General features: G+C 44.1%; 1 protein-coding gene across 5 annotated transcripts in view; it reads left to right on the top strand.

Annotated features, from left to right (window-relative positions):
• Positions 1-26,187, top strand: part of Tnfrsf19 (TNF receptor superfamily member 19) — an 86,336-nt gene that overhangs the window by 23,019 nt on the left and 37,130 nt on the right. For all 5 annotated transcript variants that reach the window (XM_040740580.1, XM_040740582.1, XM_040740578.1 and 2 more), the window contains exon 4: positions 19,879-20,057. In XM_040740580.1, the coding sequence (XP_040596514.1) occupies positions 19,879-20,057 (179 nt within the window). The remainder of the gene's footprint in view (positions 1-19,878; positions 20,058-26,187) is intronic.

The raw sequence follows: 26,187 nt of genomic DNA on the forward strand, positions 1-26,187 counted from the left end.
CTATTCTGCAAGTCCCATCCTTATGGGGCCTTTCCTTTCTGGTTGCTGTGTTAAATAAGTGGTGGCTTTCAGGGTTCTGACTTTATATCTTGATTGCAATGCCTTCTAGCCCTCTGACAGCTAGTTAATTACTAGATCTCATCAGGAAGGTTTTGATCCCTCTTGACTGTACCAATGTTTATTTCAGATATAGGTTCTGCCATATTGGGTAGATAGCAGGTTCTCTTGCCCAGGGACAGCAAACAAAGCCAAGAGCCGAGACCCCCAGGAAGAAAAAGAGATAAGTCTTCCATCCCCCCCCCCCGAGAGCTTTTGCCTAAAACCATGAAAAGATGAGAGGAACTTCACAGATTCTCAGATTAGTAAATCATTGCTGAAAGTTTATTCTCTTATCTTCGTCCTTGAACTGTAGAGAATATAAAATAAATATCTAGAGAATCGGACCAGAAGGTGAAGGTTCAGTCAGCTGTAAGTTTTTTAAATGAAAAGAGAAATCATTGCACAGTCTCTGTTTGCACTAACCAGGATTTTGTCTGCAGCTGAATAAACTCAAGGATCAGCGGGGGTTCTGAGATCTGTGAGAGAAGTGAGCCCCTGGAACTCAGGCAGATACAAAGAGTCACAAGACACTCACTGCTCACAACCTCCCGCTGGGCAGGAAGCCGGAACTATCGTTGGCAAATTGCCAAAGCCTTGGTATGGAGAAGTAGGAGAATGCAGAGCCCCTGAGCCCTGTGTAGTGTGGCCTCGCTCCATTTTACCTCCAGGGGATCAAAGAGATTCTCATGATGCATGTTAAAGAACATTCCTCTCCTCCAACAAGGTGGCGGATGCTGGTGCTCTTTTGAAAGAGGCCAGAGCAATGTACTCCTGAGAAAATCCACCCTTGGGGGGTGGGAGGGGGAATGGAAGGAAACTGGAGGAATATTACCATAGCCTAAGTGACAGGGAGATGGAAAGACCAGTGCCAACTCACTCTGGCTGTCCTATCTTAGAAGCAATGGGGAGAGAGGGTGAGGGAGAGGTGAGGGTGAGGAGGGAGAGAGTATGTATGTATGTATGTAAGTATGTATGTATGTATGCATGTATGAGTACCTTGAAGGTCATTCAGGGGCACAGGCTCACAGACAGACAGACATAATGAAAGAGTCAGGACCTGCTTCCCAGACCTCACAGCTTTCCCACACTACTAAAGGGATATATAGGATAATCCTTTTTACCCACTTATCAGGTATGATTTGTAACAAAAAACTATAAAGCACAAGGAAAAGCATACCAAAAAGCAAAAATTCAGTTTGAAGAGACAGAGCAAGCACAGGAAACATGGCGGAAGGACTGGTATTCTCATAAAGAGGATTTGAAATAGCTGTGGCTGGTGTGCTGTAGAATATAAAATGGTGTTATTGGAGATAGATGGGCAGGGTGAGCGGAAGGATGGAAATGCTTGAAAAGACCTGATTAAATCTACAGGTAAATAAATAATGATGAATGCTTCTACTGGGCCATTGTCAGACTGGATCCCACTAAAGAAAGATCTTGGAGCTTGAAGACTTTTCAGTGAACACCTCTAAACCAAAAACCATAGATAGGGAAGAAGTATTGAAAGAAAACAACAGCAGAATAGAATATCTGAGGATTGTGGGATAAGTACAAAACATATAAACTTGCAGAGTGAGAATACAAGAAGGAGCAGCAGAAATATTTTGAAACAATAATGACTTAGAACTTTAATTAATGTTAGACACTAAACCCTGTACATACAGAAGTTCTCTCTCTCCCTCCCTCCCTCTCTCTCCCTGCCTCCCCCCTCTCTCTCTACACACACACACACACACACACACATACACACACACACACACACACAAACTTGGGCAACCATTTTTAAGCTACAGAATAAAGATGAAAGGGGGAAGTCATAGACTGTGAGATGAAAAAGCACCTTCTCTACAAGGGAGCCGAGATAAGAACGACCTCAGACTATGACCTCAGAGAGCATGCAAACAAGAGGAACATAGAGGGAATGTTTTAAAGTGTTAAGAGAAAACCCAACAACCCGGAATCCTGTGCGGTGTGAAGGAGATTGAGAGCACAGTGGCCCTGCTGTGTGATCCTAGAGCTTGAAAGGCTGAGGCAGTAAGATCCTGAGTTTAAAGCCAACTTGCACTGCATGGGGGGAGGGGCGGAGGAAGGAAGGAAGGGAGGGAGGGAGAGAAGGAAGGGAGGAGGGGGAAGGAAGGGAGGGAGGAAAGAAGGAAGGAAGGAAGGAAGGAAGGAAGGAAGGGAGGGAGGAAAGAAGGAAGGAAGGAAGGAAGGAAGGAAGGAAGGGACAGTGGTGCTGAGTGAGTGGGAGAGAAACAGAGACTGAGTAAAGTGTAAGCAGCAGCGAATCCTCCCATAGAGCGGGGACTTCAACATCTCTCTATTAGAAACCAGCAGAGCTACATGCAGACTCTTAGCAAGGTCATACATAGCTAATGACAACACCACCATCAATCAAACTGGATGTCATTGACATTTAGAGGCACCTGCGTGCAGCGTCAGCAGAATATACCTTCTCAAGCTTTCATGAAAGATTTAGCAACCTGGACCACATGTCAGGTTGATAAGTCCTTCCCAATACATTTTAAAGGACATTTGAAGTGTAAATGTGATCTCCCCTTCAACAGACAAAGGACAACAGAAACCAGGGACAGGAAGATAGTTAGACAGTCCTCAAGTGCTATTAGATTTAAAAGCCACCCTCTGAATAACTAACAAACTAGAAAACAGGAGAAGTTTACTTTTCCTAAGAAAATGGCAGTAGGCTTATAAAAGCTTATAAGATGAAATGAAATAGTACTTAGAATAAGTGTGTGGAATTAATGTATTTATGAGAAAAGAAAGATCTAAAGCCACCTAACTAAGTTTCTGTATTAGCAAACTAAAAGAACAAATCAAATTCTAACTGAGAAGAAAATAGATAATAACAGAGGGGGAGAAGGAAGGAGGGATGGAGAGAGAGAGAGAGAGAGAGGGAGAGAGGGAGGGAGGGAGGGAGAGAGAGAGAGAGAGAGGGAGAGAGGGAGGGAGAGAGAGAGAGAGAGAGAGAGAGAGAGAGAGAGAGAGAGAGAGAGAGAGAGAGAGAGAGAGAATGGAAACAGGAAATCAAAAGGGAAAATTAACAAAAGCAAAAAAAAAAATCTGTTCTTTAGAAAGATTGAAAAAAAAAAAGGTAGTCCTCTAACCAGGGAGTGAGGAACTAGGGAATAAGAAACATACTACAAATATCACAGGTGAAGGAGAGTGTCATTGCAGATCATGGACTGAAAAATTTGAGATCTGAACTCTCACAGATAAAAGTTTGTAAAAGACAATCTACCAAAACATTCTAGAGAAAACGTTCTCTGGAGACCTTTACCTACTGAGGAGATTCACTCCATCATTGATAGTAAACTGCCAAGCAGAAGCACCAAGCCAGAAGGAGTTCACCAGTTAAGAAGAGGGTGCTTCAGTCTCTCCTGTAATACAAAAGCAGAGAACACAAATACATGCAGTGAGTGTTAGGCTAACAGCACCCACTATCAACATCAGACAAAAAAAATAATACAGAAAAGAGACAAAGCTATAGAACAATAACTCTCATGAACATAGACATGAAAATCTTCAGCAAAAACTCAAGTTCATGCCAAGAATATTCCACTGTGTTCTGATGATTGTTCACCAGGCAGTGTAATATCAGGACTGTGTGGGATTTGTCCTGCCATGCAAGCCTGGTTGACCATTTGAAATTCAATGAGTGTAACCCATCACATCAACACACCAAGGAAGAAAAATCATGTGTCATATCAGTAACCATTTGAAAACCATTCAATACCCATTCAAAATGAAAACTCCCAGTAAAGTAGGAATGGAGGGGGAATTTACTTAACCTGATAAAGAATAACCCCCTGGAAGACCTATAATTAGTAATTATTCAGAGGAGTTAAAAACTTGTATCTACACAAAATCTGTACAGGGTTGATTATAGAAGCAGCTTTACTCATGATCACCAAGACCTGCGAGTAATGCTGTCATCCTATGATAGGTGAGTGAGAGACAAGACCATCCAGTCAATGAGATATTATCCTGCACCAAAAACTGATAGCCACCAACAAGAAGACATGGAGACCCTCAAATGCATACTTTATGACAGTTTGGAGATAGCAAAAAGGTTGGTGTTTGCTCTAAGTCAGGGAAGTGGGGGTTAAATGGATAGAATAGAGCATGCCAGTATGTAGTTGTCCACACCTGTAATATGTGCAGTATCAGGACTGAACCTCAAGAGAAGTAAGTAGAGGCTTCTGGTCATAGACAGCGGTCACAGAGTGAGTGGATTGAAACAAATGCATCTTTCAGACACAAGACATTGATAATGGAAGACGCTATGCTGGGGATGGGGGTGTGGATACAGCTGATGTCTCTGGATATTCCTCTCTGTTTTACTGTAAGCCTAAAACTGGTCTTTAAACAATGAAGTCTTGAGGGATGAGGAGATGACACAGTTGGTAAAGTGTATTGAGTACAAGCATCAGGGCCTGAGTTTGATCTCTCAGACATCACATTAAAGAAAGAAACTCCTGGCATGGTGGTGGGCACCTTTAATTCCATCACTAGGGTTATAGGGACAGGAGGATCCCTGGAGTCAGCTGGTCTCTAGTCTAGCTAAATTGGGAGCTCCGGGTTTAGTATGGAGACCCTGTCTCAAAGTTTCTGAGTGTATGAAGAGGATGTACTGAATTGACTTCTGGCCTCTGCACACACATGCACATTTCTCACTCTTGAGCATGTATACAACATTGTTTTAAAATACTAACAAAGTGAAGTCCTAGTTGAGTGTGGTGGCATATGCCTATAATACCACCTACTTAAGAGGCTGAGGGAGGAGAATCGTGAATTGGAGGCTAGCCTGGGTGACAGATTCCTGTTTCAAAAACAGCATCAAATAAGAACAAACAAACAAGAGAAGTGTGGAGTCTTTATAAAATGATCACCAATCAATTTTTTGAGACTGTTATCTGATAGAATGGCCACAATGAAAGATACAAGAGTATTTGGCTTCAATGAATGAGTGAATAAGCATATAGCATCCTTCCATTTTCCTAGACTTTCAAAACAATGAGCAAGGTTCCTCTGACTGTCCAAAACTACCCCCTTCCCATCCTTCTGCCTTGTTCTTCCTCAAGAACCCTACCCTGACCCCCATTTCCCCACCTGGCTCATATGATCCTTCACTACAGATCCAGATCTGGACCCTTCACAGCCTCTGTTTTTCCCTATGTAAAACTCTCTTTGTATTCACTGGACTCGATAGGTGTGCTCGGCCTGTTAGAGATGTGTCTTTCAGTAACATACACACTTTTGTAGATGGTTTCACCTGCAGTGAAAATTGATATGTAGATCCTACAACCCCAAAGTTAAAGAAGCAAATGGGCTGAGGATCTGTCTCAGTAGAAGAGTGCTTGCCTAGTATACACAAGGTTCTGAGTCCAGTCCCCACCTATTAAAAAAATCAAATAAAAAGAAAAAAAGAAACAGCAACAAAAAGGGAATTTCTGTATTTCAGATTCCTATGGAATCTGTTTCCGCAATGTGGTGATTTGAAGGAGAACGGCACCATAGACTCATGTTTGAATGCTTGGTCCCTAGTTGGTAGAATTGTTTGGGAAGGATTAGGAGTCGTGGCCTTGTTGGAGGAGGTGTGTCACTGGAGATGACTCTGAGGTTTCAAAAGACTGGTGCCGTCACCACTGCTTTCCCTGCCTCCTGTTTGTGAACTTTCAGCTGCTCCTGCTACCACGCTTTTGCTCTGCCATCATGGACTCTAACCCGCTGAAGCTGTAAGCCCAATTAAATGCTTTTTATAAGTTGCCTTCATCATGGTGTTTTGTCACAGCAAAGGAAAAGTGACTAAGACACCTAGGTAGCAGATTTCCCTAAGCATCGAAGCAGCCACCCAGCCATGCTATACCCACAATGCCCTGGGAGCAGCACCCACAGTGTTCCCGTGTTTATGGTGCTTCATAGATACATTAAGACACAGACATGTTAGCACATGGCCTGTGCTGTTCCCTTGAGAGTGGCAACTCCAGTCAGTATAGCTTGGTTGCCTTGCTGTCCAGCCCACCCAGGCCCCCAGCTCAGTACATTTGCTCAGAGGTTGAATGAATCCATCCACCGTGGGTATATTTTTTTAAAGATACTTACTGTCTAACAGTAGGACCATTCATGAATTAGTATATAAGCAATATATTTTATAAAGTCTTTACTCTTGGTTTTTGGTCAGTGAATAAAAGTAAAAATAAATGACAAACTTTTATTTAAAGAGTAAAACAAAGTTCATTCTCCCTAAGATATAAGAGCCTCTGGGTAACATTATTTTAGTTTACTCATTTCACTGTGTCAAATATAGCTTAATACTTAGGTCCACTGTGTGAGTGTGTGAGTGTGTGTGTGTGTGATGCTGTGTATTAGACTCAGCACCTTGCACATCCTAGGCAAGCCCTCCACTATTGCGCATATCCAAACCGTCCTTTCTCCAAGATGAGGTGTCTGTTTGAAGCATCATACTCCAGGGTCATAATGTGTTTTCCACTGCAAGAATGTATCTGTGTTTTCAAACTAGAGTTAGAGAAACTTTGGGTAGGTAGGCATAAGTACATTTTCCATCTGTGGTTTTACTACCCCTAGTTATTATTTTCTTTGTAAGACATTCAACTGTTTTTCCTTAAGGTGTCTAGGCTTACCTACTGCTGGTTAGGTTTCCACTGTCTATAATATGTAATTGGGGCTTGCTGGTAGCAGCTGGAGCAGTGTCCTGGCGATGCCTTGGTGCACTTGTCAGATGGGACCGGCCTCCTTCACCTCCTGTCAATCATTAGATAAGGGGTCTGCTTAGAGAACCCTGCTCTGACAATATGCTTCCCTTCTGTCCACTGTACCTTAGCTATCTGAGCGTGCCATGAAACCTAGAGAACTGAGGTTGCATTTTGTTCTTTTATTTGCTTATTTTTAGCTGTATGTTTTTATATTTGCTTATTTTTGTGCTTTGCCTGTATGTATGTCTGTGAACCATGAGTATGCCTGGTGCCCATGGAATTCACAAGAGATTGTTGGATCCCAGGGAACTGGAGTTACAGATGGTTGTGAGCTGCCATGCGTGTGCTGGGAATTGAACCTGGGTCCTCTGGAACTTCAGTCAGTGTTCTTAACCACTGAGCTATCTCTCCAGCCTAGTTTTGTTATCCTATAGTAGATCTTATGCAGTTGTGATGACAGATGATGTGACCAAAATAGGCCGGCAAATGTTATCATGTGACTTTTGGGTACTAAATAATAGAATCTTCATACTGCATCTCCTAAGTAAGGACTGTGATTGTTCCCATCTTAGTGGTGGACAATGGCCACCCAGAAGTTGATTGATTTGTCATTGTTGTGGCTAGTCCACTATATGCCAGGGTCAGGAATGGTGCAGCTACCTGGAGTTCAGACCTTCTTCATTCTGATGCTGCTCCAGAGGGTTGCTGTCTCGTAGGTTTGGCACCTACTAGCCACTTTGGCTGTTGGACATTTGAAATGTGTTTAGCTAGTGCTACTGAGAAAATAGACATTTAGTTTTATCTCATTTGAACATTTTTAAAATTTAAGTGAAGCCCTTTGAGACTCTGGCTTATGAACTACAAGGTACAGCTGAGAAATCGTAAGATGTCTTCCAGAAGTTCACACACTCATGTGTGACACAGAGGTGGAGCCGCCTTGCCAGCTACCTGCTCCCAGCTTTCCTCTCCACAAATGCCCTTGTCCTTGCCCCCACCTCGCAGATGAGACCCCCCCTTGCAGCCTTTAACCCCTTCCATTCCCCACACCAGATGATGTTCCCAACGCCTTGCTGAGCAGTCTCACTGCATTAGTTCTGTGTGGTTCCCACGCTGCTCTCCTTAAAGTCCCAAATCCCTCAGCTCCTTCTGGTGGCCTGTAGTAAAGTCCCTGTAACTGTATTTTTGGAAAGAATATATGACAGATAACTGAGTCATTTGGAGTCTGTTGGGGGAGCTTAAGTCTGAGCTGTACACACACACACACACACACACACACACACACACACACACACACACACCCTTATAGATTTCTCTTTTGAAAGTTTCTAACATGGTTGAGAATGTCTTCTCCCTATCAGAGTCAAAACCAAGACTGTTCACACAGCCCCTCGGGTGGCACCTGCCAGACACATGGGGCTGTATGAGTGCCACTTGTTCTCAACACCCTTTAGACTTTCTGAGATACGGGGGAGAGGGGGATTTTTGTTTGCTGAAAGTAACCACACTGGAGTTTTGAATTCCTACTGCCTAGAATTCACCAGCCCTGGCCCCTCCTCCTCCCAGAGAATGAATGCCAACAATGTGCTTTTAACATGATCGCCTCACAGCAGTAAATCAGGAAACTAGTTTTTGCATGAACCACTTGAAGCAGGCTTCAAGCCTCTGGCATGATTTTCAAAGTAAGCTTTTCTAACCAATTATTGGATGACTTTCGTCAATGTAAAAAAAGGAACTCTTGTAAACAACCCACTTTCCCCACAGGGCGAGTGTCCAGCTTTGGCTTTTAAAAAGATGTCTAATTTTTGAAAGTGCTTCTCATCCCTGTGAATAAAGTAACCAAAAAGTAATATAATTTTCAATTATATATTTCAGGAGGACTCGTCTATCTTTTAAGTTGCTCATTGTTTTCTTTAGTTGCACGGGTGAGCCCGTATGTCGAGCAGATAGCAGCAAGTTCCCTCATGTGAATTTTCCTTAAAAGCCCCAAGTACAGATTTCTGTAGCTCTTTGGTGTTTTTTTTACTAAAGGAAATTAAAGAGCTGATGTCCAAGCACGAGCCGTAGAAACCTAATTTGACATTCCCATTTTTCATGCCCTTGACTTTCTCCACGAATAGCTTTTTTTCCCCCGTTTAAATCTGGAATTTAACATTTAAACTTTTAAAGTTCAAAGAACCAAAGCAAATAACTTACTGGCTGTACAAATAAATAGTGAGTGCTGTTAGGCCCAGAGGCACTGGGAGCCATTCCTGGACCTGGAGGGTCTAGGAGGCCCCCTGCGGTCTGGGGACCTGCCTTTCCTCTGTAGGTGGCACCAGCCTGTGTTTTGTTCAGTGCAGGCTTTGCAAAGGCAGAAAAAAGAGAAGGGATTTAGTGACTGTCAACTGTCTTGCTACTGGATAGTCACCAAGTGTGGCTTGAGACTCTTAGGCAGAGAGCTGCCCGCTGGGGTAGAAGCAGCTGGGCTTGATCCAGAACCTGGAAAGGAAGTCTCCAGGTTCATCCCACCCGACACCCCACCCTGCCTTCACGCACCCACGTTACCCAAGAAGACTCCTGGCTGACTGGGGAGCAGTGGCTGCAGCCTTTACAGGCTTTGCTCGTGAGAATTTCTTTTAAAGGAGGGTCTTCAGGAAATGCCGCTTTGAACAGGGTTTGCTCGTCCGTGTCTGTTCTGCAGCATTGCCGTCTGCCTCCCTGCACTGCTGTGGGGGTGTGTGTGTGTGCAAGAGTTGATAAGAGCTGGTGTTAAGGACGGCTTGCTGTAAGGAATAGAGGGAAAGAAAGAATCCGATGCGGTGATACCTTTCCCCACCGCATTGCTATCTTACCTATGTCTGTACTTTCTCACTTCAAAAGTTTATTGATAAAACAGTCTGCTGGCGTATCTAAGGAAGTGCCAGGAACTTCCTTCGAGCTTTTACAACACCACCTCGTTATTTAAAAAATAAAGTTGGTAGGGTATTTTGGAGCTAAAAGATAAATTTTGAACCTTGGTATTTATGGTAGAACCTCCCCTAAAGAAGGAAAAGAAATCCAATTCTAAGTCCAGGCAGGTGATGTGCTCACCCCCCTTCCCTCCTTCCCTCACTAACCCTGTACCCTCTTTTCTACCCTCCTGCCCTGGAACATGCCAGAGAACAGGCAGGGCTGGACAGCAGAAGTCTAGAGTAGACGTCATGCAGGGCTGCCACGGTAAGGAAGGCCTCAGTGCGGAATTGGGGAGCAGGGAAGGAGGGAGGGGTTTGTCCTGAACGTAGCCTGTGCAAGGAGCAAGTAAGGCAGGGGTCAAAGGGTGGAAAAGGATAGACAATGACCGTGGGGCTTTTGGTTAAGCTGACCAAGCAGGATTTTTTCTTAAGACCAGAATGAACAGGAGCCACCCCAGGAGTGACATAGGATGGGGGACCTGAACAGATATGGTGGAGAGGTCTGGATTAAACAGACTCCATAGGTTCCTTAGACAGCTGAGCTCTTGTAGACACAGCCTATCAAGGGGACTACTCCGAGGAGCCTGCCGAGCATTTGACCTGGAGGAACCTTGTCAAAAAGCTAAGCATGAACACAGCTTGAGCCCTTACTATCTGCCTGCTGCAGAACAGAGTATAGCTGGAGAAAGGATTCCCTTTCTGTGAAGCATTGTGGGGAATAAGATTTGAAGTCGTTTTCATTCGATGCACAGTAAGGTGATCTGATCAGTGTACAGGCAGCTAGCCACGTGGGAATTCCTTCCGTGCCCAGCATGTGGGTGCCGTGTGGGTGAAGAGCAGCCGGGCCCATCCCACCGCATCCATGCAGTTGGACTCTCCCCTAGACATGGCAAGTGTGTAGCAGCGAAGAGCTGCGGAGGGGTGTAGCAGCCACAGGAAGAGGCACTTTGGAGAGATCATCCCCAAACCATTACCAGTGTTTCCCTGTGTGGCAGGGATGGGATTTTAGGGACCGAGATAGAAGAAGGCGCATTGCTTAAGTGTTTTAAGACGTTATTTGTAGTAGGTTTCAGTATGCAAAAGAAAAGACATGCTCCCAAGCCAGGGAGGGGCACGACTGCACAAAGATACGGGCATGTACCTGCCAGGACTGTGATGCTTGGAGGCTGTGTGTCAGCTAACTGTTCACCTGTGTCCACTCGGGCGCTATGTCTTGGCCTTTGTGGAGAAGGCCTCGAGGCATTTTCAGCACCTGGTTTCGCTGAATGAAATAAAAACACCAAAGCAGACGTGCATACTGGGGTAATTTATGTTTATGTGCTGTTTACGTGCAGCCTGGATTATGAGTAATTACAGGGCTCTGTATTTATGGTGCTTTGCACGGTGACTGATCAGCCATGTTGCCACAGCAGATGCTGATTTGTTCCTTGGAAACAGGTTCTTGGGATTTCTAGTTAATTCAAAGTTTTTACTTAATTCAATGTGTAGAATTATACACTGAGCTAACACCATTATTTTATTAGCTTGTCATGAACTGTGGCTATTTTTTGTGAATTTAACAATAGTATTAGGCAAGATTAGTTTTTAAAAATAAAAAGTCTCAGAGAAAATATATTTTAAATAAAATTCTCCCCAATAAGTTGGCAGAGTTCCCAGGAGACTAAATGATATATATTTCATGAATGTTATTAATTATATTGGATGTAGGTTTTCTCTCATTTCTTTGTGTGTGTGTGTAAAAGAGAGAGACAGGGTTTTTCTATTCAAGCCTGGCTGCCCTGGAACATGATATGTAAATGAGGCTGCCTCCAACTCCCAGAGATCCTCTGGCCTCTGCCTCCCAAGTGCTGGGACTTAAGGTGTGAACTACACCAGCTGACATGGATGTAGGTTTTCATTCCCCTAAATTCAACACAGTGAAAATGGCTCTTGATGTCACCTGAATCTGTAAGTTCAAACACTGGAGCCTGGTTGCTCCTTTTTGCATGATTAAGGTTGGTGTAAGATGGAATATACATATGCATACACATACACACTTGCATACACATGTGCACATGCATACACATGCATGCACACACACATGCATGTACAAGCACATTCAAGCTCATTCTATAAACTACAGTGGGTATGAATGACACAGGAAACTATGACATGAACACATTGGTCAAAATGGTGCTTATGTGGTACAAACTCTAGGAAGTCAGAATAAAAAAGTGTAAATGATCTCCCTGTGTTGGAATACCATTCTTTTTTTTAAAAGATGAGACCCTCAAAGCTCCTATTCATTTTTAGTTACCGTTTTGTCTTCTGAGGTAGAGTCTTAATATGTAGCCCTGCCCATCCTGATTCCTTAATCTCTTGAGTGCTGGGATTACAGGCACATGCTACTATGGCAACTCTCTTACTGACCTGTAAATCCAGTTGGGTTATTTGCCTGGTTCTTCATGGTGGACGGAGGTAGAATGTGGAGGAAGTGATCTCAGCAGGGGCCAGGAGTGACAGTGGGCTGCCTGGCAGGGCCTGAAGCCTGCGCAGCTGCCAGTGTAGACAGCACTGGGAACAGCACTGCAGGTGACTCAGCAGGTGAATTCCAGTTGCACTGAATGATGGCTGAGGTTTTCCTTTGTTCAATGTAGAAAACCTGTAATGCATTTTAGGATCATTTTTCCCCCACAAGCTGGGTTAGGTGGAACTAGAAAAAGTTGGGGTTAGATAGCGTAACCATATTTCTCAATGGAGCATTGTTGTTTTTACCCCCTTTTTTCAGTCCCGGGGATTGAGCGCAGGGTGGTGCACATGTTTGGCAAGCCGTTTACAAGACAGAATCTCACTGTCCTGCCAAGGCTGGCCTGAGCTCACAACCTTACTTGCCTTCACCATCCAAATATGTTATTAAACTTTAATCAGGAAAGTTGGTTTATCGGTTTGTAGGAAATCCAAAATAATAACAGCCAACGGTGTAAGTCATTTAATGGGAGCCCACTGTTCTTGATGTAAGTTTTATGTGTTTTCCCATTTATTCTTCAAAACAACCCGTAGGGCAGATATTGCTATTCCCATCTCACTGATGACGAGACTGAGGACCAGAGCTCCCAGAATATCATAGCCAACAAGTGACAGAGTTGGCACACAACCCTTGCAATTTTGGAGCCAATGTAGGAAAATGCATCCTTTTTGCTTCTTCAATGCTGGCTTGAAAAGCAAAAGCAAGCCCCATTTCTTTCCAGTTCACACACTTTCTCCTTCCTTTCCTTTCCTCTCTCTCCGCCTCTCTCCCAGCTCCTCTCCTTTTTGCTGTGTTCTAACTTGTACCCGGGTCTCTGACAGTCCTGGCTGCAAGGATCAAAGCCTGACTTTGAAACACTCTGCTCTGGCTGGAGCCTTTGACTAGAAGCTTCTCATGTGAACAATGTGGCACCCGCCCCCGAGTGTCACGTGTACAGCGCTTTGATCCCTGGAGACGGTGTGGGGGAGGCCTCTCTGTACTGAGAGAGCCTTTGCAAGCTCCTGGTGCTCTGAGCAACAGAAGTGCTCAGCAAAAACAGGAGTCTGTCCACAGCACAGCCACAAGCCCCACACAGAGCATGGAAGCCTCGACAATGGCCTCCTGCAAGACCCCTCACAGTCCAAAGAAATTCCTTCGGAATGCCTATCTTTATGATTGTCCTGATTTCAAGAGGGAGAGATGCTTTTGTGAGCACTGAACTGTAAATGGTAGAATTATAAAAAAATTATAATAAATGAACATAGTATTAAGACAACTAGAAGCATCGCTCTGTCCACAAAACCAGTGCATCGTCAAACTCTCATCAGAGAAGTTTCTTCATGCTGTAGAAGAAAGGTAACACAGAGACCCACAACTGGTTAACATACAGAGAACGAGAAGTTGTGGAGTGCTTAGCCCTAAATGGGACGTCTAAAACTTCCCCCTTCTTTCAAGGCGCAGGGATCATCTTGGAAGAGGAGGTAGAAAGATTGCAAGAGGCGAAGTGATGGGTGACTACAAGGAGACAGAGTGAGTTCAAGGGCAGCCTGGAGTGCCTAGTGAGATGCTTAAACTAATCATAGGGTTGGAGACATAGCTCAGTGATAAGTGTTTGCTCCCTTATAGTGGTCCTGGGTTCCATCTCCAACCCTGGGAAGAGAGACCAATGGACGTTCTAACCTTTCCCTCTCCAAATAGCTTTGAAGTGTGTGCAGGATGTGTACATTGGAGGAGTGCGTGTGACTTTGTACTTTATAAAGCTCTCAGGGAGTAAGCACCCAGGAGAGCTAGGACTTTCCCCTTCCTAATTAAGAGTTTACTGGTTGCTTGAGAATCTGTGCGGACACTTTAGATTGGACACAGTTCTTAACAGATGTGATGAAAATCTAAAAGCCCATGAATTGTGCTTCTTTTTAAGGCACTCTAGTCATTTTCTGGCTTCATATTCAAAGGCCATTTTTCCTTAAGGGGTTATCAAGGATTCGTGTGTTTCAAATTGCTGACAGGCTGAAAGCTCGATTCTTACCTGGAAACTCATCCCCTGATTTTCAACCTTTTGCAGCATATCAACAAAAGTATCAGGAGAACTGGACTTTGAGAACCACAGATGTTACAGTGTCCATGCATATGTGGCCAGGCCTTTGGAAGCATTTCTACTATGAGAAACAATGTGGCAAGTGGGTTGGTGATGTGCTCTGTGGGGTCGCAGGTCTAGTCCTGTCATACTGACTGGTGGCTATTCTTGGTTGTCAACTTGACATCATCTGGAATTAACTAAAACCCCAGCAGCTGGGCACACCTGTGAGGTTTTTTTCCCTTAATTATTAGATCATTTGAAGTGGAAAGACCCACTTTTAATCCAGATGGGAAAACCCACCTTTTATCTGGGCCATATCGTGTGCTGGCAGTCTGTACAAAGGACTTGGAAGAAGGGAGTTTTCACTCTCTGTCTGCTTGTTCTCACTCTTGCTGTGAAGTCCATTCCTTCACTGGCATTAGAACCTACTTCTTTAGGACTCTGGTGTATACTGACAACCAGCTGAAACATTCAGCTTCATGAACTGGACAGCTAACTAACTACTGGATTCTTGGATCTTCTGTTGGTAGACAACCAGTGGAAGCCATTCTAATAAATCTACACTCTGTCTCTGTCTCTGTCTCTCTCTCTCTCTTTCTCTCAAGTTCTATTCCTCTAGAGAAACCTGACTAATACAGATTTTGGTACCAGAAGTGGTTCTAAAGCGACAGAAATATACACATGATTTCTTTTTAGTATCTAGTGTAAACTTTCCAATTTGCCAACACCTGCAGTTCCTGAAGCCTCTCCTATGAGCTTAGAGAGTATTGGAAGCCCACGCTGTGAACTATTTTAAAAATTTAAGGAGACAAATGTATTTAATTATCTGAATTCACTAATGGTGAGAGGCAACGGATTTGGTGACTCTGTTTATAAAACTTTTAACAATGTGTGGAAAAAATGGTGATGCTGGTTGGTTGCTCCTAGTATTTCTAGAGAAATTGGCAAAGGGAAAGAGTGAATTCAGTGATAAAATTAATCAATTTCAAGCTTCTCAGAATACGATAAAGGACATCAATGAGCTCAGTGATAACGCTGACCAGCTCCAGGTGCTCATTCATGGTCTGAGTGTGTTTAGGCTGGAGAGAATCTTCTCAAGCTGCAAAAAATCAGACAGAAGCCCTCATTACAAGGTTGGCTGAAAGACAGTGAAAATTCAAATCTCAGCCTTGGAAGTCTCAGTGCTTACAGTCAGGGCATTAACTGGTAGAGAACAGGACCCTGGGATGTGGGGTGGAGATGAAGGGGAGGATCCTACTGAGGCCCAGATTCTCAAGGGTTTATCTCACCAGAGGACACAGGATGCAGTCTCTCCACCCTCAGCAGAAGATTACGCCCACCCCCACCTGCTGAAATATTGCCTTTTCCACTTCTGACTGAGTAAATTAACCCTTTCTTGTCTGTTAAACCAACAGTGGCTTTCCCTAAAGGAAATGCCGGGCAAGACAATACTGATGTCCCCCAAGCCCACCACTCGTAACCTCCAGACATAAGTCTAAGCAGGCTCCTAGAGAGGAGATAGAAAGTGTCGTCCACAAGGAGGCACGCCAAAGAGCTTAGTGAGTTTGCTAATTCATTCAAGCAGAAGTCTGGGGAATATGTGTGGGAATGGATTTTAAGGGTGTGTTGATAAAGGTAGAAGGAACACATAACTGGATCTGGCTGAATTTATTGATATGGGCCCACTAAGTGGAGATTCTATGTTTAATATGGAAGCTTACAATTAAAAAAGATGTCAAGAGTTTGTTGAATGGTTGGCTGGAGTGTTTATCAAAAGGGATGGCCACTGTTGGAGATGCTTGCTATCCCTTGGCTTAGTGTTGATGAAGGATTTAAGCCTCAGGGAAATTGTGATGCTAGCGTGGGTACGCTGTGTAAAATCTAGTCCTCCACAATGGGAAGACCCAGAAGACATGGCCTCACTAATCCTATAAGATGAAGAATGGTAAGAAGGGGCACCAGCACACCTTTGTCATCACCCTGTTCCTTGTACCAAGCCTTAGAGTTGGAGATGCTGCTGCTCAGTTGGATGAATTCAATGCAATGGGTTTAATTGGGTCCCAAAGTTATCAGGGACCAAGTGGCAGCACTGAATTGTCAAAGGCAAGGTTATCATAATTATTGTAATGGGCAGCATAGGCAAAGAAATGGCTATAATGGCCTGACCCATGAGTGGTGCTGGCTAATCGGCCACAGTGTTTCCAGGCATGAAATAGATAAGAAGTTTACTGAATTTCTGTTTAATCTGCATAAGTGGAAAACATTCTCAAATAAATGAAAGAAAGGCCACATTGGATCGTGGGAAAAGGGAGCATCAGCCTGTAACCAGTTTCCAGACTTGAGTCAGTTTGCAGACACAGAACTACTTCATTGAAGGAGCAGCCAGGTCCTCCTGAGAAAGGACCTTGATAAAATACCTAAAAGTTTACTGGTAACCTTTCTCCAGCCTTCCCCAAAGGAACCTATGGACTTTTACAAGGATAACTGTACACGTGGTTAAGTAAGGAAACAATCAGACTTTCTGGGATCAAAAGCATGGCCATCATGCTCGGCTAAGATTAGTGGAGTTTTGACTGAATTCTGACTCATAGTAGGTCCAGTGGTCCTCGAACTCATCCCATGGTTATTTCTTCTATCCCAGAATGAATAATTGGGAAAAATACACTTAGAAATTGGCAGAATTCTCACATTGGTCTCCTGATCTATGGAGTGAAGGCTATTATGGTTGAAAAGCCTTTGGAGTAGTCTCTGCCTTAGAAACTAGTGAATCAAAAACAGCATCACACCCCTGAAGGAACTGCAGTAGTCAGTGCCACCATCAAGGACTTGAAAGATGCAGACTTGATGGTTAGTGGCAAATAGGGATGATGTTTGGAGCCTTTGGCAGGCCCTCATAGGTGGATCACAGAAGAGGCCTTTGGAATTTTGGAGCAAGGCTCTGCCATCATCTGCAGACAACTAGTCTTCATTTGAGAGATAGCTCCTGGCCTGCTATTGGGCCTTAGTGGAAACATTTGACAATGGGCCACCAAGTTAACTTGCAACCTAAGCTGCCCATCATGCACTGGGTATTATCTCACTCAAAAAGCCAACAAGTAGAACATGTAACACAATTTATTATCAAATAGAAGTGGTATATATGTGATCAGGCCTGAACAGGTCCTGAAGGCACAAACAAGTTACATAAACAAGTTGCCTAAATGCCAATGGTTTCTACTCCCATTATAATGTTGTCTATGCCCAAAATGCACCTATAGCCTCATGGAGTGTGCCCAATGATTTGTTGACTGAGAAAGAGAATGCCTTATCTACTGTCATGGTATTCCACACAGTATTGCTTCTGACCAAGGAACTCACTTCACAGCCAGAGAAACATGACGGTGGGCCCACGATCATAGGATCCACTGGTCTTACCATGTTCCCCACTATTCTGAAGCAGCCAGCCTGGTAGAATGATGGAATGGCCTTTTGAAGACAGTTACAATGTCAATTAGATGGCACCATCCTGGAGGGCTGGGGCAGGATCCTCCAGAAGGTGTTATATGCTTTGGATCAGTATCTAATACATGATATGGTTTCTCTCATAGCCAGGATCCATGGGTCCAGGAATCAAGCTGTAGAAAAAGGAATAGTTCTACTCACTATCACCCCAGTGAACCACCAGGAAAGTGCTTCGTGTTTCCACAATCTTAAATTCCGCTGGCTTAGAAGTTTTGGTTCCAGAGGAGGGACCCATTCTTCAAGTAGGCACAATAAACATCCCATTGAACTATATAAGCTCAGACTCTCCCTGGCTATGTTGGGCTTCTGTTGCCCTTAAACCAACAGCCAAGAAAAAAATAACATTGTTAGGAGGAGTGATGGATTCAGATTACCAGGTGCAAATTGTATTGCTTCTCTACAGTGGAGGTAAGATTATGTCTGGAGTTTAGGAGATCCTGTAGGGTATTTCTTGGTGTTACTGTGTTCTGTGATGAAAGTCAATGGGAAACTACAACAACCAATCCAGGAAGAATGACAAAGGGCACAGACCCATCAGGAATGAAGGTGTGGGTCACCAAGCCCTGCTGTGGTACTTGCTGATGGTGGAGGAAATACAGATGGGGTAATAGAAGAAAGTAGTTATAAATACCAGCTAAGGAAGGCCACATGGCCAAAAGAATGTCCCTCAAGGGACATTTCCAACTATTCTAAAATTTACTGTGTGTTTGTGGTTTATGAGGGACAGTTGCATCATATTAAGTGTAATTGTGACCTGATTAAATATAGAATGTGTTTGTGGTTGTATGTGGGATAGTTACATTATGTTAGGTGTAATTATGACCTGGTTATTGTTTTCATTTGGAAATTATGCAGGTCATAAGGAGATAAGACTGTGTGAAGTTGATAAGGGTGGACTTGTGATGGCTATTCTTTGTTGTCAACTCCACTACATCTGGAATTAACCAAAACCCAAGAGACTGAGTACACCTGAGAAGGATTTTTTTTCTTATTAGATAATTTGAAATGGGAAGACCCACTTCTAATCCAGACCATTTGAAATGGGAAGACACACCTTTAATCTGGGCCACACCTTCTGCTGGTAGCCCATATAACGACACGGAAGAAGGAAGTTTTTGTTCTTTGCCTGCTTGTTTTTGCTCTGGCTGGCAAGTCCATTCTTTCATTGGCATTAGAGCCTACTTCTTCAGGGTTCTGATGCGTGCTGAAGACCAGCTGAGACATCAGCCTCATGTATTGAACAACTAGTCATGAACACACAGCTTAAACCTGGCTTTTATGCTGCATTACACACATCATGTGATTGCTGTAGCTTATTTTGCTCTTGAACCTGTGGAAGTTATCTTCTGAGTGCCAAAGAGTCTTTTACTTCGTTCACCCCGGTAAAGCCAGCACAGTATTCCAATCTGCATCACACCCGAGGCTCAAGGCCTTTTGGTGTTTTGTTCCCCTTGCAGCACTAAGGATTGAACCCAGGGCCTCCTGCATGCGAGGCGGGCTCTCTCCCTCTGAGCCACAGTCCAGGCTCTAGCTTGTGACCCTTAGTACCACTTTAGTTCTCTTTGAACAGATAGATAACAACCCTTCTGGTCACAGAAAACGTTCAGCCGGTCTGTGTTTTAAGGCTTGTGAAATCTCTCACACAGCTGCCTTTATCTTCTGAAGTTGCGCTGCTAATAGTGATGTGCTTAGTTTCTGCCTTGATGAGTGAACAAGTGTCTGAACTTCCCACTGGCTTCGGCTTCTGAGCAGTCACATGGCTGGCTTAATTAGGGGAGAAGAAAGTGCTATAATTCTGCCCTAATGCCCCAGTGGGAATCCGGGAGACCTTTTCTTATGCACATGCTCACCACCTCTGAAGTAAAGTGGATGACTAAGGACACTTGTGCAGGCCACAAGAGAGATTATTAGCCAGGGAAGACACATTTGAACTTGCCGAAAGGGCTGCCTTTGTGCCTGGGAAGGTGGGCCTCGGTGGGTCTTCTTTATCCCAGTAGCTTTCTCAAGCTTGCAGAGTATGAATAGCTGTCTTTTACCCACTAATCCCTGCAGGAATGTGGCTTCGGCTATGGAGAAGATGCACAGTGTGTGCCTTGCAGGCCGCACAGGTTCAAGGAGGACTGGGGCTTCCAGAAGTGCAAGCCATGTGTGGACTGTGCGCTAGTGAATCGCTTTCAGAGGGCCAACTGCTCCCACACCAGTGACGCCGTCTGTGGGGACTGCTTGCCCGGGTGAGTTGGGCCATTTCTTCTGCTATTTAAATAAATGCTTCCCAAGGCATTTCCTGACCCCCCCCCCCCCCCAACGTCAACACACGGGGATAAGAACGTGAAGATGTTTGGGCAACATTTGGAACTTCTATCTCATTCCTTCCACAGCTGCTGAGCTGACTCTGTTCTAGGCTCTTGTGACAAAGCAGAAGAGCAGTCACTCTTATAAAGTGAACAGAAGAACAGAAGCAGCACTTAGACAAATGGACAAAGGGATTGACAGGCAGCCCCTCTCCCCCCAGAGGAGCCCTGTGAGCTGCAGCTATGGGCATTCCCTCAGTCCCTGGAATAGGTCAGAGGAAAAGGTAGCAGAGATTCCTGACCATGTGGAGATTGCGTTGTACTAGTTTTTTTTTAAGGCTTAATCTGGGCCAGCAGAGTCATTCAACAGGTAAGAATGCTTGCCACCAAGCTGGAACCCTAGGACCCTCCTAATGGAAGGAGAAAACTAACTCCCTGAAAGTTGTCCTCTTGCATGCATGCCACCCTCCAATAAATGTTTGAAAAATACCATCTCACAGGACTTCCGACAAATCCAAATAACCATCAACTGATGAGTGAATAAACATAGGGTAGATCTGAACAATGAAATATTACTCAGCAATAAAAAGGAAGGAAATGCTGACACCTGCAAACATACATGAGCCTGGAAAATACTGTGTTCAATGAGAGAGGGCTGTCCTAAAGGCTGCACACCTGGTAGTTACCTTAGTCACATGCCCAGAACTGCAGCTCCATAATAAAGGAAAACCAACCCAGGCTGTGTGGGCTGAGGGCTGGGGAGCACAGTGAAGGATGGGGTGGTGGTAGTGGTTAGTAGGATTGTTCCAGGGGTGACAAAGGGTTCTAACATCAATTGTAGAGACAGTTACCCAACTCCATGACTCTAATAACACCACTGGCATGCAACCCTTTCAGTGGGTGACTTGTATGGTATGTGAATTATACCTCATCAAATCTGCTATTTAAAAATTGAGCTAACAAAAAGCACCATAGTTTCAGAACTCCAAGTAATGAGTGTGGATAGCGGTACTACAGGGCCTGTTCTTTTGCGTTGCTTTGAGGCAGGATCTTGCAGTGTAGCTTGGGGTAACCGTGAACTCCCCATTCTCCTGCCTCTCTCCCCATACTGGATGGCAGGCACGCACCAGCATGCCCAGCTATTGATAGAGTTTTAATCTTATGCAAGCCTAATTGAAGAACGTGCCTGGAGCATCTGACATGCTTCTGTAGCCCATGATCCACAATTCTGTGATGGAAACATGTCTGTGTGTGTCTGGTCTCCTCATCTGGGGATTGAGGCCCCAGGGATGCAAACCTAGGCTAGGTAGCAGTGGAGAGAATGGCAGGAAGGCAGGACCTGGGGACTTGGTTTTTCAAAACAGCCTCCTGGGCTTATACCAAAAACTCACGGGAGTGTGCACATGTGCACAGTGTGCGTGTCAGGGCCCCCAGTCATCTTACTAATTCTGTTCCTTGTGTGTAAGCTCATTGATTGGCACTTGATCAGACCCCCTACTTCCCACAGTGTTAATTCATTCTTTAAGAAGATGCTTAGATACTGGCCTTGAATTCACAGAGATCCACCTGCCTCTGCCTCCTGAGTGCTGGGATTAAAGGCGTGCTCCAACCACTGCCCAGTCAAGTCTGTAGTATTTTAAAAGTACTCCTGAAGTTTAACTAGCTTTCTATGGAGAAGGCAAATAGCTGAAACCTGTCTTGCAGACAGATAAACTAAAGCAAAAGGAAATATTTCTTACTTCAAAGCCAGTGCTGTCAAAATCATGCTGAGGTGGCCATTGTCACTTCTGGTGCCACCCCAGCCACCTCAACCTCACTGCTTCCATGAGCACAGCTAGTGCAGTGCTGACACTCGCAGGAACCATCTGACCTCCTCCTGTGTGTGTGTATGCGTGCACATTCGTGAATGAGTGTGTGTGTGTGTGTGTGTGTGTACTTAGCTGGCTTCAATGCCCGTAAGCTAAATAATGACAAAGACAGGTTCCTTGGCTTCCGGATATGCTCATTGTCTTTACCAGTAACTCACAAGCTGTCGTCTGAGAACATTAGCATCCTGCCGTACTGTTGGAGGAATAAAAATGTAAAGCATAAAATTCCTAGGGGAGTTCCAGTCCATTGTAAATACCAAATAGATTCTAGATAGGTTGCCCATTAGTGGCCTTGTAACCAGGAAGGTTTTGCATGGCTGTGTCCTGGTTTTTTGTTTTTGTTTGTTGTTTTGTTTTTTTTTCTCAGTTTGACACAAGCTAGTGTGTTATTTGGGAAGAGGAACCTTAACTGAGAAGATGCCTCCATTAGATTGGCCTGTAGGCAGGTCTGGTGTGTGCGTGTAATCCTAGCTCAGTGTGGCCTGTGTGATGTATTCCAGGCCAGTGAGAAAAATTGTCTCCAAAAAAACAGTGGAAGGAACAGCACTGGAGGTTGACCCTTGACCTCAGTAGCATAATGGATAATGCAGTAGGAAGCTATGCTACTTATAATGGGAACAAATATAAATTGGATAAATTAGACCAAATCCCAACTGCATCAGTGATCGGTCAAACTTCTACTTTGATTTGGCTATGAAAATATGTTAAAGCAATATCTGATATACTGATTTCCTACCAGATCAGATTTTAATCAAATTACTCATTTAAGAGCATATAAAATTTAAAAAGAGCAACGGAGAACTCATACCCCCTCTTTTTAAAGTGCATCACGAAGCTACAATAACCAAAAGGGTGTTTTGGCACAAAGACAGATTACACAACCCAAAGGAGTACAAAGGGGAACCTGGAAATCAGTCCTTGCATATGTGGAGTTTTGACACTGGTGCCAAGCGTGGAATTGAGAAAATGAGGCACCCACAAGGAAGCAGTGAATCTGGACTCTTAGTTTACTCCCTACACAAAATTCAACCTCAAATGGATTAAAGACCTAAGAGTAATACAAGAAGAAAACACAGGGAAAACTTCATGACACTGGATTTGGAGAGAGACTCTGGAAGTGACACCAAAACATAGGCACCAAAAGTGAAGATGACATATAACACTCAGGATCTCTTGTGCAACGAGATAGGGCCACCATATAATCCACGAATCAGCAGTTAACAGACAACCTGTGGGATGAAAGAAAGCATCTCTATGCAATGGGCTGAGGAACCTCAGTTGGTGAAGTCCTTGTCTTTAAGTGTAAGGCCCTGAGTTTGAGTCCCAGAACCTGTGTTTAAAAGAAGAAGAAGAAGAGGAGGAGGAGGAGGAGGAGGAGGAGGAGGAGGAGGAGGAGGAGGAGGAGGAGGAGGAGGAGGAGGAGGAGGAGGAGGAGGAGGAGGAGGAGGAGGAGGAGGAGGAGGAGGAGGAGGAGGAGGAGGAGGAGGAGGAGGAGGAGAAGAAGAAGAAGAAGAAGAAGAAGAAGAAGAAGAAGAAGAAGAAGAAGAAGAAGAAGAAGAAGAAGCAGCAGCAGCCATCAGGAGTAGTGGCACATGCTTATAATCCTAGTGCTGGGAAGTGGGTCCTGGGGCTCACTGTTTGGTCAACCCAGCCTAATTGGCTAGCTCTAGCCCAGTGAGGGACCCTTCTCAAAAACAAAACAAAGCAACAACAACAGAAAAACAAACGAAGGTGGAAGACACCTGAAGGATGACACTCGAGGCTCACCTCTGGCCTCCTTCACACATGTGCACACAGGGGTACAAAAGTTAAAAAAAAAACAAACCATTAAATATTTTTGTTAATTATAAGATGTTGATATCATCAGTCTTCAGGGAGCTGCCAGTCAAATCGAATCACACTGATTTGTCACTTCATGCACATCGAGATGACTACAAAACAAAACAGAGCTAAGGAAAATAAGAGTGTTGTGGGGGGTCAAGGACTATCTGCTCTGCCCTGCTGAGGAACCACAGTAGCCATCTTTAAGATATTAATAGAACTGGGTATGTACCTGATAGAATTTAAAGCAGAGTCCCGAAGCAATATCTATACACTCATGTCCATTATAGCACTCTTCACAGTCTCCAAAAGGAGGAACCTGGAGCAATATCTACACACTCATGTTCATTAGGAACCTAAAGTGATACCTACACACTCATGTCCATTATAGCACTCTTCACAGTCTCCAAAAGGAGGAACCTGGAGCGATATCAACACACTCATGTCCATTATAGCATTCTTCACAGTCTCCAAAAGGAGGAACCTGGAGCAATATCTACACACTCATGTCCATTATAGCACTCTTCACAGTCTCCAAGGGGAGGAACCTGGAGTGATATCAACACACTCATGTCCATTATAGCACTCTTCACAGTCTCCAAGAGGAGGAACCTGGAGTGATATCAACACACTCATGTCCATTATAGCACTCTTCACAGTCTCCAAGAGGAGGAACCTGGAGTGATATCAACACACTCATGTTCATTAGGAACCTAAAGTGATATCTATACACTCATGTCCATTACAGCACTATTCAGTCTCCCAGAGGAGGAGCCTGGAGCAGTATCTACACACTCATGTCCATTAGGAACCTGGAGTGATATCCATACACTCATGTCCATTAGGACACTGTTCATGGTCTCCCAAAAGGATGAAGAAGCACAATTGTCCACAGACAAGTGGATAAGAACCACATACAATGCACCCATTTTTCCAGGGGACAGGACAGGAGGTTGCTTGACCCTATGAAAGACATTAGTCCTGTCACATGCTCCAACATGAATGACATGTAGGTCAGTCACAAGCAGGTAATGCTGTGGCTGCCATTTAGAGGAGGTGTGTGGAGTCGTCACATATACAGAAACAGAAGGAAGGGCAACTAGGGAGCTACTGAGCATAAAGTAGGGGCTAACAGGCCCGGAGCTTCAGCCTGGGAAGCTTAGGAAGTCTGGGGCTCTGTTTTACAAGCACACGCCGGCAGTGCTGTTCAAATGCACACCTAAAACTGCTTATAACGGGAAAGTTACTGGTGTGCCTTTTTGCCACAACAGAAAAATGCACATAAAAAATGTTAAATAAAGGCAATAGGTGCCAAATGTGGTGGCACACGCCTTCCATTTCAACAGCTAGGAGGCAGAGACGAGATGGTCTTGATGAGTTTGAGACCAGGCTGGTCTGCCTAGTGGGACCCTGTCTCAAAACAAAACAAACAATGGTGAGGGGAGATTCCTTATTTAAAATGTGTCTTGTTAAATACTGTACTATGTATATCTGAGTGTGATGGCTCACACCTTTAATCTCACCACTCGGGAGGCAGAGGCAGGTGGGTCTCTGAGTTCCAGAACAGCCTTGGCTACACAGAGAAACCCTGTCTCAAAAAACATAAACAAACAAACAAACAAATAAATATTGTAATACATGTTGATTTTTATATACTTCCATCCAGGAAATTACCAAATATAATTTAATTTAATATTTAATAGTTTCTTTAGTACAGAAAAACTTATTGTGTAAAAAATAAAATGAAAAGTTAATATACAACACTTTCAACAGCAGACACAGCACAAAAATACATGTTCTAAAACCGCTTAAAAAGGAGATACATCAAGTATGGGAATTGAATGTAGATATTATTTAATATTTTAAAAACAAGAAATTCCCCTTCGGGTAAGACTGTTTTGATATCTGTGCTTTCCCCAACAAACCAACAAACAAAAAGTCTAGTTGCAAAAATAATTTTTTACAATAGATCATGTGTTTGAAAACCAGCGTGCTTGTGAGGTGAAGAAATCCTGCCATGTTGGAATGACCTCGATATACTGAGGGAAGCACTAGCCAGAAAGGGGCTGCATGGACACAATTCACAGGCAGGGCCAGAGGAGTCACCAGCGCTATTAGGCAGTTAGTAAAAATGCCCAGAGCTTGGTCCGCTGCTGTTTCACCGAAAGAATCTAAGAATTTTGGGTCCTGTTTTGTTTTGAGGAGTCTCCCTGCGTAGCTCTGGCTGGTCTCAGTCCTCCTGGGTTTACAGGCATGCTACCACATAGCATGCTCAGCTAAAACCTTTCAAACTGCTGTGAAGTTTCCAGGATTACCAACCTGCTCACAATACACAGTAGACATAACATCAGACTCTAACACACAGGGTAATCATTAAATTA

This window comes from Mesocricetus auratus, unplaced genomic scaffold (genome assembly GCF_017639785.1).
Source record: "Mesocricetus auratus isolate SY011 unplaced genomic scaffold, BCM_Maur_2.0 Super-Scaffold_100707, whole genome shotgun sequence".
NCBI lineage: Eukaryota > Metazoa > Chordata > Mammalia > Rodentia > Cricetidae > Mesocricetus > Mesocricetus auratus.